General features: G+C 53.2%; 1 protein-coding gene across 8 annotated transcripts in view; it reads right to left on the bottom strand.

Moving 5' to 3' along the window:
* Positions 1-1,762: 1,762 nt before the first annotated feature.
* Fam167a (family with sequence similarity 167 member A) overlaps positions 1,763-14,793 on the bottom strand; it is a 31,502-nt gene continuing 18,471 nt past the window's right edge. For all 8 annotated transcript variants that reach the window (XM_078030783.1, XM_040292117.2, XM_078030781.1 and 5 more), the window contains one exon: positions 1,763-4,438. In XM_078030783.1, coding sequence (XP_077886909.1) covers positions 4,175-4,438 — 264 coding nt within the window. In that variant the 3' untranslated portion in view covers positions 1,763-4,174. The remainder of the gene's footprint in view (positions 4,439-14,793) is intronic.

The following is a 14,793-nucleotide window of genomic DNA, read 5'->3' as shown; positions in this document are numbered from 1 at the left end:
ACCCAGAGCATGTCCCCAAATAAGCCCCCAGCCAGACCCTTGTCACTCCTCTGTGGCTGCCCTGTATTCTTCCGGGCTCCAGTTTTGCCCTGGCCCCCCTACTTTCTATAGGGCAGTAAGTGCTTCCTACATAGATCTTGCTGCACAACCCAATAACACCCCACTCCCTGTGCTGGTCACGGCCGAGAGCCTGCCTTGGGCACCGACTCCCCTGGACCGCCTGTTTTGTTTGGTCTGCACCTGTCTCTGGACTCTTCCCCAGTCTCTGGACTCTTCCCCATGATCCTTGGTGGCTGGCTGTGTAGCACCTGTCTGCTGGGCGAGCACCCACACCACTCCATGTGCTGTGTTCCCTTTTCTCCTCTGTGGCACCAGTTATTGGTCCTGTTTGTAGGCCATGTTAGTTTTCCTTTGGGTTGGAAAAGTGGACTTGTGGCTCTGGCTGCAGCGATGGGAAGGCCAGTAACTTCTGAGATTCTTCTGAATCCCCTGCCAATGCAGTGGTGGATTTCCAAGAGCTACGCTACACCTCCTCACACCCTCTCACACCCCGAAGCCACGTGCCATTTGTACCTGCATGCTCTTGGAGGAGAGAGACTGTGCCCGCTGCTCCTGGAGGGGCAGGTGGTACAATCACAGTGGCTGCTACACAGTTGCAATTGCTCTCAGGTGTTTCTCCCTGCTGTGTGGTTACTGACCTGCTTTGATCTCTGACTTGACCTCTTCTGAGACCCAGCAGGACCAGTTCTAAACCATGCCTTCCCTTGAGCTGCTTTGTCCTCTGAAGCTTTCCCAAAGTGTCTCTGGAACCACCTGCATTACCACCTGGAGTGTTTGCCAAAAACAGATTCCCAGGCCCCACTCCAGAGTTGCAAAATGGGGATTGTGTTCCCAGGAACATTCCCAGAAACATTTGTTTGCAGCAAGCACCTCAGGCAATTCTCAAGCATGCTAATTTTCAGGTTTAAACGTTGCTGTCAATGGCTGAAAAAATTCAAGGCACAGGTCTTCATCAGAGCTTGACAGTGTTCTCCTGTGGAAAAGGGGGAGATAATGGGTTTTCTTTGTTTTGGCTTTGGCCAAATGCAGGAAGAATGACTGCATTTCTTAAGTCCACATCTTGAGCTCATACCACGTACCCTGCGGAATTTGATGGTAACTGCCATCAAGCCACCTAACTTGGGGGAAGGCACAGTGGAGGAAGAGAATGACTGGTGAGTTTTTCCTCCCTCCTACACCTTCAACTGATGACTCAAATCATCTGTCCATCCACCCGTCCATCATCCATCCATCCATTATCCATCCATCATCATCCATCCATCATCCATCATCCATCATCCATCCATCCATCCATCATCCATCCATCATCCATTATCCATACATCTGTCATCCATCCATCATCCTTCATCTATCATCTATCCATTCATCTATCCATAATCCATCCATCCATTTCCCCATTCATCTATCCATTCATTATCCATCTTCCATCCATCATCCATCTATCATCCATCCATCATTCATCTATCCATCCATCATCCATCCATCCATCCATCCATCCATCCATCATTCATTCATCCATCCATCATCCATCCATCCACCCATCCATCATTCATCATCCATCATCCATCCATCATCCATCTATCCATCCATCCATCCATCCATCCATCCATCCACCCACCTCTTTCAACTAGGAAAAGGGCTCTGCATGTGCTGTAACAAGAACAAGCTAAAAGGAAGCAAATGTCTCTTCTTTACATGGATATCTTCTTTTGAAATTTTTTATTTCACTTTTTTCTAACAGCAATATAGAAACAATCATAAAAATAAAATTGTCCATCGATTATGTAATAGCACTTGGTATTGCTACAGGGGTAGGTCAAGCCTGCCCAGGCCCTTTAGGCCTCTGTGATGGCTACTGAGCCTACGAAGGCATCGGACATGACCACATGTGACAGCACAGTGGAGACTTGGTGGGTGTTTTACATCCTGGTGGGGGGGCACAGATGGCTCATGGATGAATCTGCAAACAGCACTGTATACACATGGTAAGCCAGAAAGTCAGGGACGGAGGCTGGACCCACCTGGCTGCCACACAGCAGGGACTCACAAAGCTGAAGGAATCGGTCAGTCGTGGGCTCACTGTGGAAGGCAGGTGCTAACCGGTGTGGGACACACACGGGGAAGCACAGCTGTCTTTCCCTGCACTTCGCAGACCTCCACCTCCCCTTCTATCCTAGAATAAAATTCTCTTGGGATGAACTAAACAAAGTAGCTGAGACATCTAAACTATCCCCAAACCTCTGTCTGGGTCTTAACTTCCTTCCAGAGAACAAAGGTAGGGGCCCCGCTGGGCCACAGAGCACTGACCACGTCATCTCTGTCACTCCGCTTTCCTTCACTCCAATTTTTTCAGTTACTCCAATGACTGATTTCTAAGAAGAAAACCAGTTATGTATATATTTTTTCTGAATGTGGGGTGGGTTTTCCTGTGTGTTCTCTGCAGGGTGGGTGGGTGGGTGATGGCCTGCAGGACCCACCGGTGTGGAAGGAGGTGGCAGGAGGAAGTCCTCTCAGGACCTGGCCGTGCTGTGTGCCCTCCAGGAAACCTGCCAGACAATCCTTTGGTATTTAGGGTCAACAACAAGTCCTGGCTACGCTCGTCTACCTTCTTTGGGTCTCCCTGAAGTCCCGGGAAGACACCACATGCTCTTCTTGCTACCTGGGGCCCCTCATTTGCTCTTCCCCATTTCAGTCCCCCCAACACAGCTCCTACCAGGTGGGCTGTGGGGGCGTGGACGTGGCCTGCAGAATAAGGACCTGGAACATGAGAGTCAGGATACTTAAGGGTGGACACCGGTGGTGACCCCAAGGGGCCACCATCTGGGCACAGCTCTGCCTCCCACTCAAATACTCTGGATCAAAAAGTAGGAAGACAGGGTGGGGGCTGGGCAGTGGAGGGGGTGGGCAGTTTATGGTCTGGCAAAGCATCTTTGGATTCAAGGTGGCTGACCTCTCTATGCATGTTCACAGTGATTTCACACCTTCATAGTCTACAGCCGTCGGGCAGCCGTGTGACCCGAGGACAGTTATTCTCCTGCCCCAGCTTCACTTTGCTCCTTTATTCATGAGAGGACTCTGCCAGATGCCATCAAATATATAGAAACTCCTGCCCCTGGGGACACCCTGTGGCATGTGGTGGTGACCAGGTGACTTCACCAACCTGCTCCCTACTTGCCCACCCTCACACTTCCTGTGGGAGAAGCTCTTAAAGCCAAACCCCAAGCTCTGTGCTCGACCTGCTCAACTGGCTTCCAGTTTGGACGAGAACCAAACAGTTATAAACAAGTTGGCAACACGTTAGTGTAACAGTCTATTCAATTAAAGTGAGCGGCTGAGCTCAGACACTGTCTCAGAGGAGGCCCAGGAGGGGCTTCTGGGCTCCCTGGAGGCCTCTGTTGTGCACCCTCTGGGGAACTCAGTGATGGGTGACCTGTTCCCTACCTGCCTGGCCCAGTCGCCAGCCACCTCCTAGGTGCTCTCCAGCTGTTGGTGGTGCACGTGGCCAGGGGAGGCAAGGGGGCCCCACCCCAGCCACACAGGTGTACACCTAGCACACATCCCCACACACTCAGCAACAATTTACCTGGCCTCACGGTGCCCAAGACTGACAGCAGCCCAGGTGGTGCCACCAGGGCACTGGCTTCTGCCAGGCCAAGGGTCCTACGTTCCAGCACCACGTCCTGCTCTTCTTTCTGGTTTTCCTTTCCTGCTGGGTCCCTGTCAAGGCTGCTAAGTCACCAACCCAGGGCGGCTTTGAGCCAGGACTTGGAGGGTGGCAACGGTGTGAGCTGGGTGCTTCTAACACATCTGATCGCCCCTGGGGAGAGCCTTCTATAAGAGAGGCCAGCTTTGGGGGCTCCCTTGGGTGGTCCCAGTTCATAGCACCAGCTACCCAGGAGGGGGACTGAGGTGGAGCACCGGGGACCCTGCCCACGGAGCTTCTGCACACTCAGGGTGCTGAATAAGAGCGGGCCAGGAGACACTGGGGCCCAGGGCTGGGCCTCCCAAGAGCACCCGCCCTCCACCAGGTCCTGGGGGCCTGCCCGGGGACCCCACTGGGTAACTGCCCAGCCCAGCTCCCTCCCTCTGGGGTCCTCTGCCCCTCTGGGGCTTCTCAGCAGAGAGAGAACCTCCGGGAGTTGATGTTCATCTTGGTGACCCCAATGAGCTTGAGCGGCGTGGAGAGGCTGAAGGAGGAGGCGAGCGGGGAGTCGCAGAAGAGGTCCGACAGCTCGTCCCGCTCCTCCAGCTCGTAGGTGGCATCGTTGAGCATCCTCCTGTGCAGGCGGCAGGTCTGCTCGATCTTGAGCTTGTTGATGTCGCCTCGCAGGCGCATGAGCTGCCTGGCCAGCTGCTGGTCCTGCAGCCGCATCTCCGCCTGGAAGGGACGAGGGAGGGGTCAGCAAGAGCGGTGGAGGTGGCGGCTCCTGGGTCCCTCACATGCACAAACACCTCCTCTGCAACAGTGCCTGACACTCAGGCACTTGGTCCCTCCCCTACCAGGAGTCCTAATGGATGTCTTGGGTCATTGAATGGTGCATCTAGAAACAGCAGCAGCTTCTGGGCTCAGGTGACAAAGGAGGGTGTGTTTGTCCAACCCAGCTTTGTGCTGGGCAAGTTACTACCTAAATCCTTCTCTTCTGAGAGAGGTGCATGTAGTCCTGGCTTAAAGATACTTCCAGCTGAGTACCGTGGCACACGCCTGTAATCTCAGGGGCTCAGGAGGCTGAGGCAGGAGGATCACAAGTTCAAAGCCAGACTTAGCAACTTAGGGAGACCCTAAGCAACTTAGCCAGACCCTGTTTAAAAAAAACAGTCTGGGGGTGTAGCTCAGTGGTTAAGAGCCCCTGGGTTCAATCCCTGGTTCCAAACCAAACCAGTCCAAAAACCCTTCCAGTTCATTCCCACAGTTTAGCGATATATTCAGATGCAGCAAGAGGATGAAGAAAAGATGAGAAGGACAAACCCCGAGTTCAGGAGGTGGGAAAGAGGAATGTAATGGGGGGGATTTAAGGGCTCTAGGTCATATGCTGGGGGGCTGGCAGCTGCTATGTTATCCTTTAAATGTCCTTGAATGCTGAAATATTTAATAAAGTTTCAAGGGAATTGAACGTGAAACGAGGTGACTATCTCTTACTGTGAACCAGGCATTGTTCTGGCCCTTTGGGTGTACTCACACACATCAAGGCTCCTCCCTGCAGCCCATGGAGTAAAACGCCATCGTGGGTAGGGAAGTAGAGGCACGAGAAGAATCCCTGTCAGGTCGCAGAGTCCCCCATTAGCGGAGCTGGTCAGTGACTCAGTCAGACTCCATGACCCCAAGGACTGACCGCTAAGTTCCGCCTCCGAGGGAGAGCTGGAGCGCGCATGGGACGTGGAGCTGGCTGAGTGGCCTGTGACCCTGTGGGAGGCTACAGTGATCTGAGTGCCTCCGTGTTTCCTGATGAGGAAGGGACATGATAACTCTGCACGTGACCCCAGATTCCAAAATCCATCTCCATGTGGAAACTGTGGGACCCCCACGGTCCCAGAGGCACCAGCAGGGCAGCGTGAGCCTGAATTTTATGAGCCAGGGTGTTCAAGCTCAGGGGCTCAGTGTGTCACTCGGCTTCACAATTGTGACATGGCAGAGCAAGAGTGGGGCAGGATATCGCCAGGCTTAGAGGAGTATTTTCCATTTAGTGTCACCAAGACGGGCCACAGGCTGCCCCTACTTGAATTGAGGTCTGATTCCTTCTCACAATTCACTCTGCCTACACTTGCAAGTGGTTATTATTGTTTTAGCATTTTGGGGTCCTATGTGGCCCACCTGGTGCTTGAAGCCAAATGAGACTCCAGAGGGACCCTTCCTAATTTGTGGTTACGCAAATTAAAGCCAATGTCCTCACCTTCCTCTTCGAAAGTTGGGAATACGAGGCGCTACTGGGTAGAAAAATGTGTGACCTCACGAGGACTCATTTTCCATGTACCTTACAGATCTCGTTTCCTGATTTCATGGGTGAGAAGCATCAAGAGAGAAAGCCTTGACTTCACCTGAGGGTCAACAAGAATTGGGATGGATGCTCATAGTCCCACTCCCGAGCTCAGTTTTCAATCCTCGGGCATCGCAACTCAAATTCTTTGCCAGTCAGGAATCCTAATGATTTAGAGTAGCACCAGATTGAGGGTGATGGGCTGCCACAAGTGGCTGGTCATCTACTCATTTTCTGTGAAGCCCCTAATATGCTGGGGACTGGGTGCACCCTCTCTGACGGAGACAGAAGTTGGACCTGTCTGAAGACACTGTCCACACCTCTGCCTTCACGCCACCCTCAGGAGCCTGGCTTTTCCTGCTTCTCGTAGGAGTATTTTGGAATTTGAAGATAGATCTCCTTGGAAAGAGAGGAACCCTGTGGTTTAGCCTCAGGAATTGGATCTTTGTTCTGAAATATCCTTTAACACTGGAGAATTTCAGGTTGGCCAAGTGTCTGAGAGGAGCTGTGAGACACCGCCTGCAGGGGGCAGCAGAGAGCAGGGAAAGGTTATGTTTCAGCAGCCTGGGAACGTGGCACTCAGGTCCCAGGGGCTGGCCCCAGTGCAGTGGCCCCTCCAGGGCTCCTGTCCTCCTGGGGCAGCAGATGCAGGGCTTTATGGCTTGGGTGAGAGCCCCTCTCCTGCTGGCTCAGTGGCTTTGGGCGAAGCCACTAATGCTCCCTGAACCTCTGTCCTTTGCCTCTCGAAGGAGGCATGGAAGAGACAAACTCAACACTCCATGAATATGAGCCTCGATGGCCAAAGGAGGCGGGCACTCGCCAGCTCTCTAGTGCCCCAACGCAGGTCCGGACTCAGGACCAGGCCAGGGCATCCCAGGCTTAATCTCTCCTTTAACAGGCTGACCACTGGTCCTGGCCCCTGAGGGTGACTTCCCTCCCCTCTCCCAGGTGGCCTGCTGTCCTCTGGGGATGAGGCACTTGCTGGACTCTGAGAGGACACCCATCTCTCCAGCAAGCCTGACCTTGGCACTTGGTGAAAGGAGGTGAGATGCCACTGGTCAGGGGCTCTCAGCACTTTGTAGGGAGATGGTGGGTGCCCCAGGTGTGGAGGAAAGGAAGGTGGCCCCCGGCAGGGCTGGAATGTGATCTAGGCTCGATGGTCACCCACAGACATCGAGGCACACAGGAGGCACCAGGCACACAGGAGCCCTCCGAGGACAGCCGGCTGGCTGTTTCTGCAGGTGGAAGGTGAACCCGCCCAGGGCGGAATTCAGTCACAAACAGTGTCATTGAAGGGCTCTGTCAGAGGAGAGGAGCATCCTCACTCCCAAGCAGGCGAGGTGAGGTGAGGAGGTGAGGGGGAAGGTGGAGAGGAAATTCAGAGAGCAGAAAGTGCCCCAGGATGCGTCCCTCATGGGTGTGGGTGTGGGTGGGTGGGCTCTTTGCACCTACTGTCTCCTGAGGGGGGAGAGGAGGAGCTGCATCTGCCTTGGGGCAGGCAGGGATAAAACCAAGGCTGCAGAAGACCCGGGAAACGGCAGGCTGACCCTCAAAACAATCAGACAGAATTATCGTAGGACCCGCAGCTTCACCTTGGGGTACAGATGTAAGGCATCCGCAGGTGGGGACTCCAGGAGGAGTGTGCACCCCACGTTCACAGCACCCCAGGTTCATAGCAGCATTAGTCACAACTGCCCCAAGGTGGAAGCAACCACCTTGCTGGAGAGATAAGCAAGTGTGGTCCCTCCATGCACTGGACACATTCAGCCTTAACAGGAGGGAGTTCTGCCGCCTGCCACAGGGGTGAACTTGAAGACACTGTGCTAAGTGACGTAGGCCAGTCACTCAGCACATGATGCTGTGATGGTCCTGTTTATACAGAGTAGCTAAAGTGACCAAACCCGTGGAGCCAGGGAGCAGAGAGGGGCTGCGGGCCTCGGGAGGGGTCTGGGAGCTGGAGTTTGGTGCAAGCTGCGTTGCTTAGAAAGTCCTGGCTGGCACCGACTGGTGACCGAGAACCCCAAGGTGGAGGCTGTTTGCACCTATACTGGCCCAGCCTAAGAGCTATAATTAGCCTCTGATTGATGCTGAGAAGAGCCTGGGAACAAGACCCAGGCCATTTCTCAGTGTGTGAAGGGTCTGAGCACTCCTTTCCTTCCCGACTGGGTAATGAGACTTCATTCCTGAACTTTGCAAACGGTTTTTGCAACCCATCTCAGGATTTGTTCTGCTCTGCGTCAAGGCCTGCCCTATTGTGACAATCGGCATCACGTAGGGGTTCCACCTAGAGGCCCCGGTGACAGTGTTACTTGCTCTTGGTTTGGTCTCTGGATTAATGCTAGGAGGAGGAAGGCAGGCGGTGTGGTTAAAATGAGAGTTGAATTTCTGGGAGAAATGTAAAAGAAAAAAAATTCAAAGTTTCCTAGAAACCAAACCAGGTCTGTGAGTTCATTTCTGGGGGACATGAAGGACCTCAGAGGTCCTCTGCATGTTTCACGGAGCAGAGCTGCCTCTTGCACTGGGTGATGTGTTCTGCAGCCTTGGCGCAGGCTGTGGGCAGGAGGCTAACACGCCTGTTCCCATCCCCTGGGCTGGCTCTGTGGGACAGGAAGGAGCCAGCCAGGCAGCTCCTCTGTCTGCGCCAGGCCTCTTGGTCTCTCCCCGCTGAGGGGGTCCTGTGCTGGGACCAAAGGGTGGGGCAGAAAGCAGGAGACCCTTCAGGACTGCAGAGAATACTCTGGAATGAAATTCTACCTTTAGATAGTCTTTGATTTTTCACACTTGGAACATTCTAGATCGAAATGCTACATTGGGGGTGCAAGGTGGGATAATGCATTCTGAAGAGCCCTTAGGTCTGCTGCCTCCAGGCCCAGTACAGTGGGAGTGGGACCCTCTGCAAAAGGGGAAAGTCACCCCCTCCTATCTCATCAGATTGCACCTTGGATGTGGAGGGATGCGTGCCTGGAAGCTACACCAGAGAGGGAGAGCAGGAGAAGGGGGGCTGCTGTGGACCAGGAGAGGACCTGAACAGACACTTCCCCAAAGAAGACATACAAATGCACAATGTGTATGCAAAAAATGCTCACCACCACCACCACTGTCAGGGAGTGCCAATCCAGACCTCCATGAGCTAGCCTCTCACCCCAGTCAGAATGGCTATGAGAAAGACAAATAATAATTGCTGGTGAGGGGGCAGAGATCGGAGAACTCATACACTCTGTGGAGCTATAAATTAGTATATCCATTATAGAAAGCAGATGGAAGTTCTTCCAAAAACTGGAAATAGAACTACCACCTATGTTTAGGAATCCCACTCCTGGGCATATATTCAAAGAAAAAAAATCATATCAAAGAGATACCTATACTCCCATATTTACTGCAGCACTATTTACAATAGCCAAGGTACAGAATCAATTGCAATGTCCAACAACAGATGAATGGATAAAAAATGTGGTATATACACACAGTAGAATATTATTCAACGATAAAAAGGATGAAATCCCGTCATCTGTGGTAACATGGTTGGAATTACAGGGCTTTAAGGAAATAATCCAGAAAGACAAACACCACATGTTCTCCCTCATTTGTGGAGGCTAAAAAAATTGATTTCCTAAAAGTAAAGAGAATGGAGGTCTCTAAAGGCTAGGAAGATGGGGGGGATAGAGGGAGACAGTTCGATGGGGAGGGGGGATTAGTTCTAGAGTCCTGTAACACAGAAGTGACAAAAGTATTCCACGATTTATTACACATTTCAAGACAACTAGGAGAGTTTGTGTTCAGAACACAAAGACTTGCTAATATTCAAGGAGATGGAAATGCTAATTCCTTTGATTTGATCATTATGTACTGTAGACATGTATTATACAACTGCACCCCATCAATAAGCACAAGTATTATATGTCAATTTTTAAAAATAACATTTGTCAGAAAGAAATTGTCCAGGTAAGAATAATACCTCAGGCTGAACAGCCCCTTCTGAGCCCAGGAACCACCAGAACTGGACTTTGTATTAGAATAATAAGTGTCCCCTTTTCAGAGAGAGATGAGTTCTTGGAAAGAGGACAACTCAAGTAGTCTTTGGAGAATAATATTCCAAACCCGGGTTGGGACCATGGCTCAGTGGTAGAGTGCTTGACTAGCACACGTGATCCACTGGGTTTGATCCCAAGCACCACATAATAAACAAACAAACAAACAAACAAACAAATAAATAAATAAAGGTATAGTGTCCATCTATAACTAGAAAAATTTAAAAAAAATACCCCAAGCCCCAGGAGTTGGGAGAATGTACCGAGTGAGCAGAAAGTGCATTCATGCTCCTTTGCCAGGGCAGCAACTAGTTCTGTAGTTTGGGCTCTGAGCTTGGGCAGGTCTGAGTTCAAATCCCTGTTCTGCTGGGCCCATTTCTCAGCCTCTGTTCTCCCCTTTAAAATGGGGAGAGTAATAGGCCACCAGCAGCCACCAGGGAAGATGGCTGTATTAAATGATGTGACACTGTGACCCTCCACCACTCAGCACCTGCAGTCTCAGGGTCCCCGTGGTCACTGCCCTTGGGCTGCTCATCCTCATTGTCCCTTCCCTGCTAGGTAGGGTTTACAAGGACAAAGCCCAGGAGGATCAGGTAAATCGCTTTCCTAAAGCCACACATTTGAGGCCTTCTCCACTCCACCCTCAAGCAGTTACTGGGCCAGCTGCAGGGGTGTCACTTGTGGGTACTCACCCCAACACCACCCAGAGGTGTAGCCTGAGCTTCCAGGGAGGGAGGGCCAGCGGGATGTGTCCTTAACAAATGCCCTGGTGCAGGTCCTAAGGCTGTTTCCTCCTGGGGGTGGGGGACTCCATGAAGGCAGGACCCTGTCCCCCCGCCGGGGCCCACCTCTCCCCAGCACCAAAGGGGAACAAGGGATTGGAGGAAGGGCCCCACCTGCCTCCCGCGGCCCAGGTTTGCCTGGGGCTGCTCCATGGTGAGCTCTCCTTGCTTCCCAGGATGAGGAAGGGGTGCGGGCAGGGCCTTGTGATGGGGATCCCTGTCACCCCGGTGGCCAGCAGTGCCCAGTTTATCACTCTCGGGCCCGGAGGGCACTTCTGGGGATTGAGGGCCTGGGTTTCTGAGCTGCGTTACCTGTGGCCTACAGGTAAGGGCTGCACTGGTGGGACCCAGAGGAGCCGGCGCTTTTCTTTCTTCAGTCTTTTATTTTTAAAGCCTTTCGCCCCTGCAGTGCATCCACCATACTCCTATTTAGAATTCTCAGGAGCTACAAAAAGCAGAAAGAATGACACCACCACCCAGAAGGAGAGTCCCCGAGGACGCCGCCTGCTTCCTTGGCTGGTGCCCTTGTTTGTGAATTCCGTAATAACTCCCAGGAAGCCCCATCTGCCCAAATGACAGGGGTCTCCCTCCTGTGGTGGCTGTCTGAGAGCCCTAGGTGTCACTGAGAAGACACAGTCTAGGCGGAGGGTGCCTGGACTCCCCCTGTGGAGCCTGTCCCCTGTGGGCGGCTCTGTGTTGCTCTTGTCCTCAAGGAGAAACAGGCAGGGGGCCCCCCTAAGGGTTATCATGAGTCATTGACCTTTTACAAGTATCCTGTTCTGAAATCAGGAGGGACGTGCAGGCTTTTGCCAGCTCAGGCCCCGATGACTTGCATGGCCCAAAGCACCTGGAGAGGCCTGGTCTGGGTGCAGAGCCAGGTGGCCTGGGGCTCCATCTGCTTAGCCTCTCTGTCCCTCAGACCTACAATCTTTCTGTGCCCCCCTCTTCTCCTCTGTAAAGTGGGGACAGCAAACACATCTAAGGCTTCCTAGGGGACACTGGGAAGGTTCACTGGAACCACAGAGTGACATGGCTGGCACCACATTCCTCGCCTCCATACATCACGGCGAGTGAGACCTGTCATTTGGCTGGGCCGGTCAGCAGACAATTCTGGCTTCAGGGGGCAGGCCCTGGACACAGCAGGGCTGTGCTTGCCAAGCAGGCAGCACGGGCAAGAGAGGATGTGCTGGGAGAGGGCTCCCGGGCACCCCGGCTGTGACCGCAGGGCGCCGGCTGGGCCAGGTCTCAGGCCTCCTGCCGCGCAGACCTGCCGTGACTAACACCGCCAGACTTCTTTTCCTTTTTTCTAACAACTATAAACACCTTCTCAGGAGCTCCGTCTGCAGGGATTAAACACCTGCGTGAAACTGAGAGAAATGTCTGTCCACACCCAAGGATTCTCGCCTGGAAGACGGCCCAGGAGGAAGCCGGGATGTCTTGTTCAGATTCTGGCACCCGCAGAGCTGGGGGAATGCTGTATTGCCCTGGGCTTTAACTCCAGGAACTTCTGAGCACAACTACAGAGACAAGATGTTGGCCACTCAAGGCCAGGCCCTAGAGCTGGCTGCTGACCCCAGCCCAGTTAGGGGCCTAGGTGAGATGTCCTGAATTCCACGCTCAGCTTGGGGTGGAGGCTCCAGGGTCAGGCACTGCCCCACCCCACCAGGCCACTCAGTCAGAAGCTGGGAAGCTGGAGGCTGGGACCCCTCCGGCACCCAGAGCAGCCAGGAACCAGTAGAGGTGCACAGTGGCCACTTACTGGACCCCGAGTGGCTGTCCTGGGAATGGTGAGGTTGGACCTCAGCCTGGAGGAGTCCTTGCTGCCCCACCTGCCACAACCAGGTGGTCACTAGGTCTCTAAATCCACTCTGAGCCAAAGTCAGGCCTTAGCTGAGAAATCACCCTAACAGGCTCCGAGGGCTCCACCTTCCTCGAAGCCCCCGTGCAGAAGTGGAAGGGAAGTGGACTCTGCCCGCAGGTCCCCGGGTGTCCTAGCAGTGAAAGCCTGGAGGGATTCAGGAGGGAAGCCTGGGGGAGCCTCGGGCCCTTCCTAGCCTTGGAAGCCCGTCGCGCTCAGGCTGTCCCTCTCAGCTGGCCTTGCAGGAGCAGGGGGAGGCAGAGGTTGCTCCCAGACCCAGCGCTGGCTGCTCCCAATGGTGCTGGTTGACAATAGCCTCCCTGGAATGCCAGATGGTCAGGGGACAGTTTAGGGGCCTGCCCTCACTGAACCCCAAACTTTCATTAAGTTGGGGGTGTTTGGCATCATACAGGAAAAACCCCACATGACTGACTCACAGCGCTTCAGTCCCTGGAGTAAAGTCAAATTCACATACAGGCGAATGGGAGGCCCAAATAGGGTAGGAAAAACTTGATTCCGGGCTTACATTCAGTACAGTACCGTAGAGGTTCTGCAAGCCTCTTTGGATGTGTTAAAAATAGGTGGATTTTTAAAGGCACCTTCAATGATGATCAGAGGATGAATCAGAAAACCAGTGGCATGGAGCTTTGTTTTGGTTGAGGCTTGAAGACAGGAGGACGTGTTCGAATGAGAACTGTCCACCTCAGTCAAAGGGTTTTACAAGTTGCCTTTGTTGCCGAATTCTGGGGCAGGCAGAATTTTGGGTCAGAATCGCCTGCCTCTGGTCTGCATCGCGGCTGCTGCTGGCCAGCGCTCCTGGACCACTTGCTTTGTGACGCTGTGAGTTCGCTCACTGAGGCCTCTGCACTGGTTGAGTGCTAAGCCACATGGGGCAGATATAGCAGGGACAGGACTTGAAGCTCAAGCTTGGGGACCCCTAGGTTTGTCCCGTGTGGTGCCTCAGAGGTTCCCTGGCACCAGGCTAAGCCTCCCTTCATTCCTTGATACTCAAAATGTGGCCCATGGAGCAGCCATAGAGGTTACCTTAGAGATGTCGATTCTGAATCAGGGGGAAACAGAATCTTCATTCTACAAAGAGACCCAGGGAGAATTTGAAGGCCGCTGCTCTCTGGACATACCCAGTGAGTCCTCTGCCATTGAGCTGCATCACCTGCCGCACCCCCTGCCTCTCCCATAGCGTTCTCCTCCCAGTGGTGATTGTGAGTCTGACTCTGGCTCTGACACTTACCAGTCATATCATCTGTTAAAAGCTTCAGTTACTCAGCCCTGGGGACCAAATTAGTCCTGGCAAGGAGTGCTCTGCTGTCCACCCAAGGGTCCCTATCTCCTCGTTCCCCTCAGGTGCTCTTGGCCAGCATCTCTGGGTGGGGCACCTCCTGCCACTTTGCTTACAGAGTTCTGGCAAGAGAAAATAGCTTGCCCGGTGGGTCTCAGCTGATGTTCTCAGCCCCGGCTGCACAGTGGGAGCAGGTGAGAGCTTTGAAAGCTATGGATGCTGGGCACCACGCCCTGGAACTTCATTTGGTTGGTCTGGGGTCTGACTGAGGCTTTGGGAGCCTCCAAAGGTCCCCAGGTGGTTATAAACACAGTCAGGGTTGCAAGACATCTCTGTCTGAAGATGACAGCACAAGCTCTAGGAAAATCCTCACTGGTTTACACACAGAAGAGTCCTTCTCTACCCTCTGCTCCAGAGGGGGCCCGTGAGGAATGTGAGTGTATTTAGAGAGAAACCGCCTCTGCTTTCAGAAGCAATGAACCTCAAAAGAAGCTGAAACCGACAATTGCATCCTTGATTAATGAGAATATTTTTTGTTCTTCTTTATGAAAACAGATCAAAGCAGCTTAGCCTCAGGAATTCAAAGAACACTTTCAGGGTCTGTCCTGGGGCACAGCATGTCCACCTCTCACCTCTTATATCCCCACAGGCACCCTGGGGCCACAGAGCAAGAATCCACAGGTGCCTTATCTTCCACGAAAGCCAAGAGCCACGCACACTCCAGTTACCGGTTAATCACACGTAACAGAACCCTGGGTCCTGAGCAGCATTCTCAGCATCAAGGACTGAGACCAAA

This window comes from Ictidomys tridecemlineatus, chromosome 14, assembly GCF_052094955.1.
Source record: "Ictidomys tridecemlineatus isolate mIctTri1 chromosome 14, mIctTri1.hap1, whole genome shotgun sequence".
Classification (NCBI taxonomy): Eukaryota; Metazoa; Chordata; class Mammalia; order Rodentia; family Sciuridae; genus Ictidomys; species Ictidomys tridecemlineatus.
This window is presented reverse-complemented; position numbering and strand designations above follow the sequence as displayed.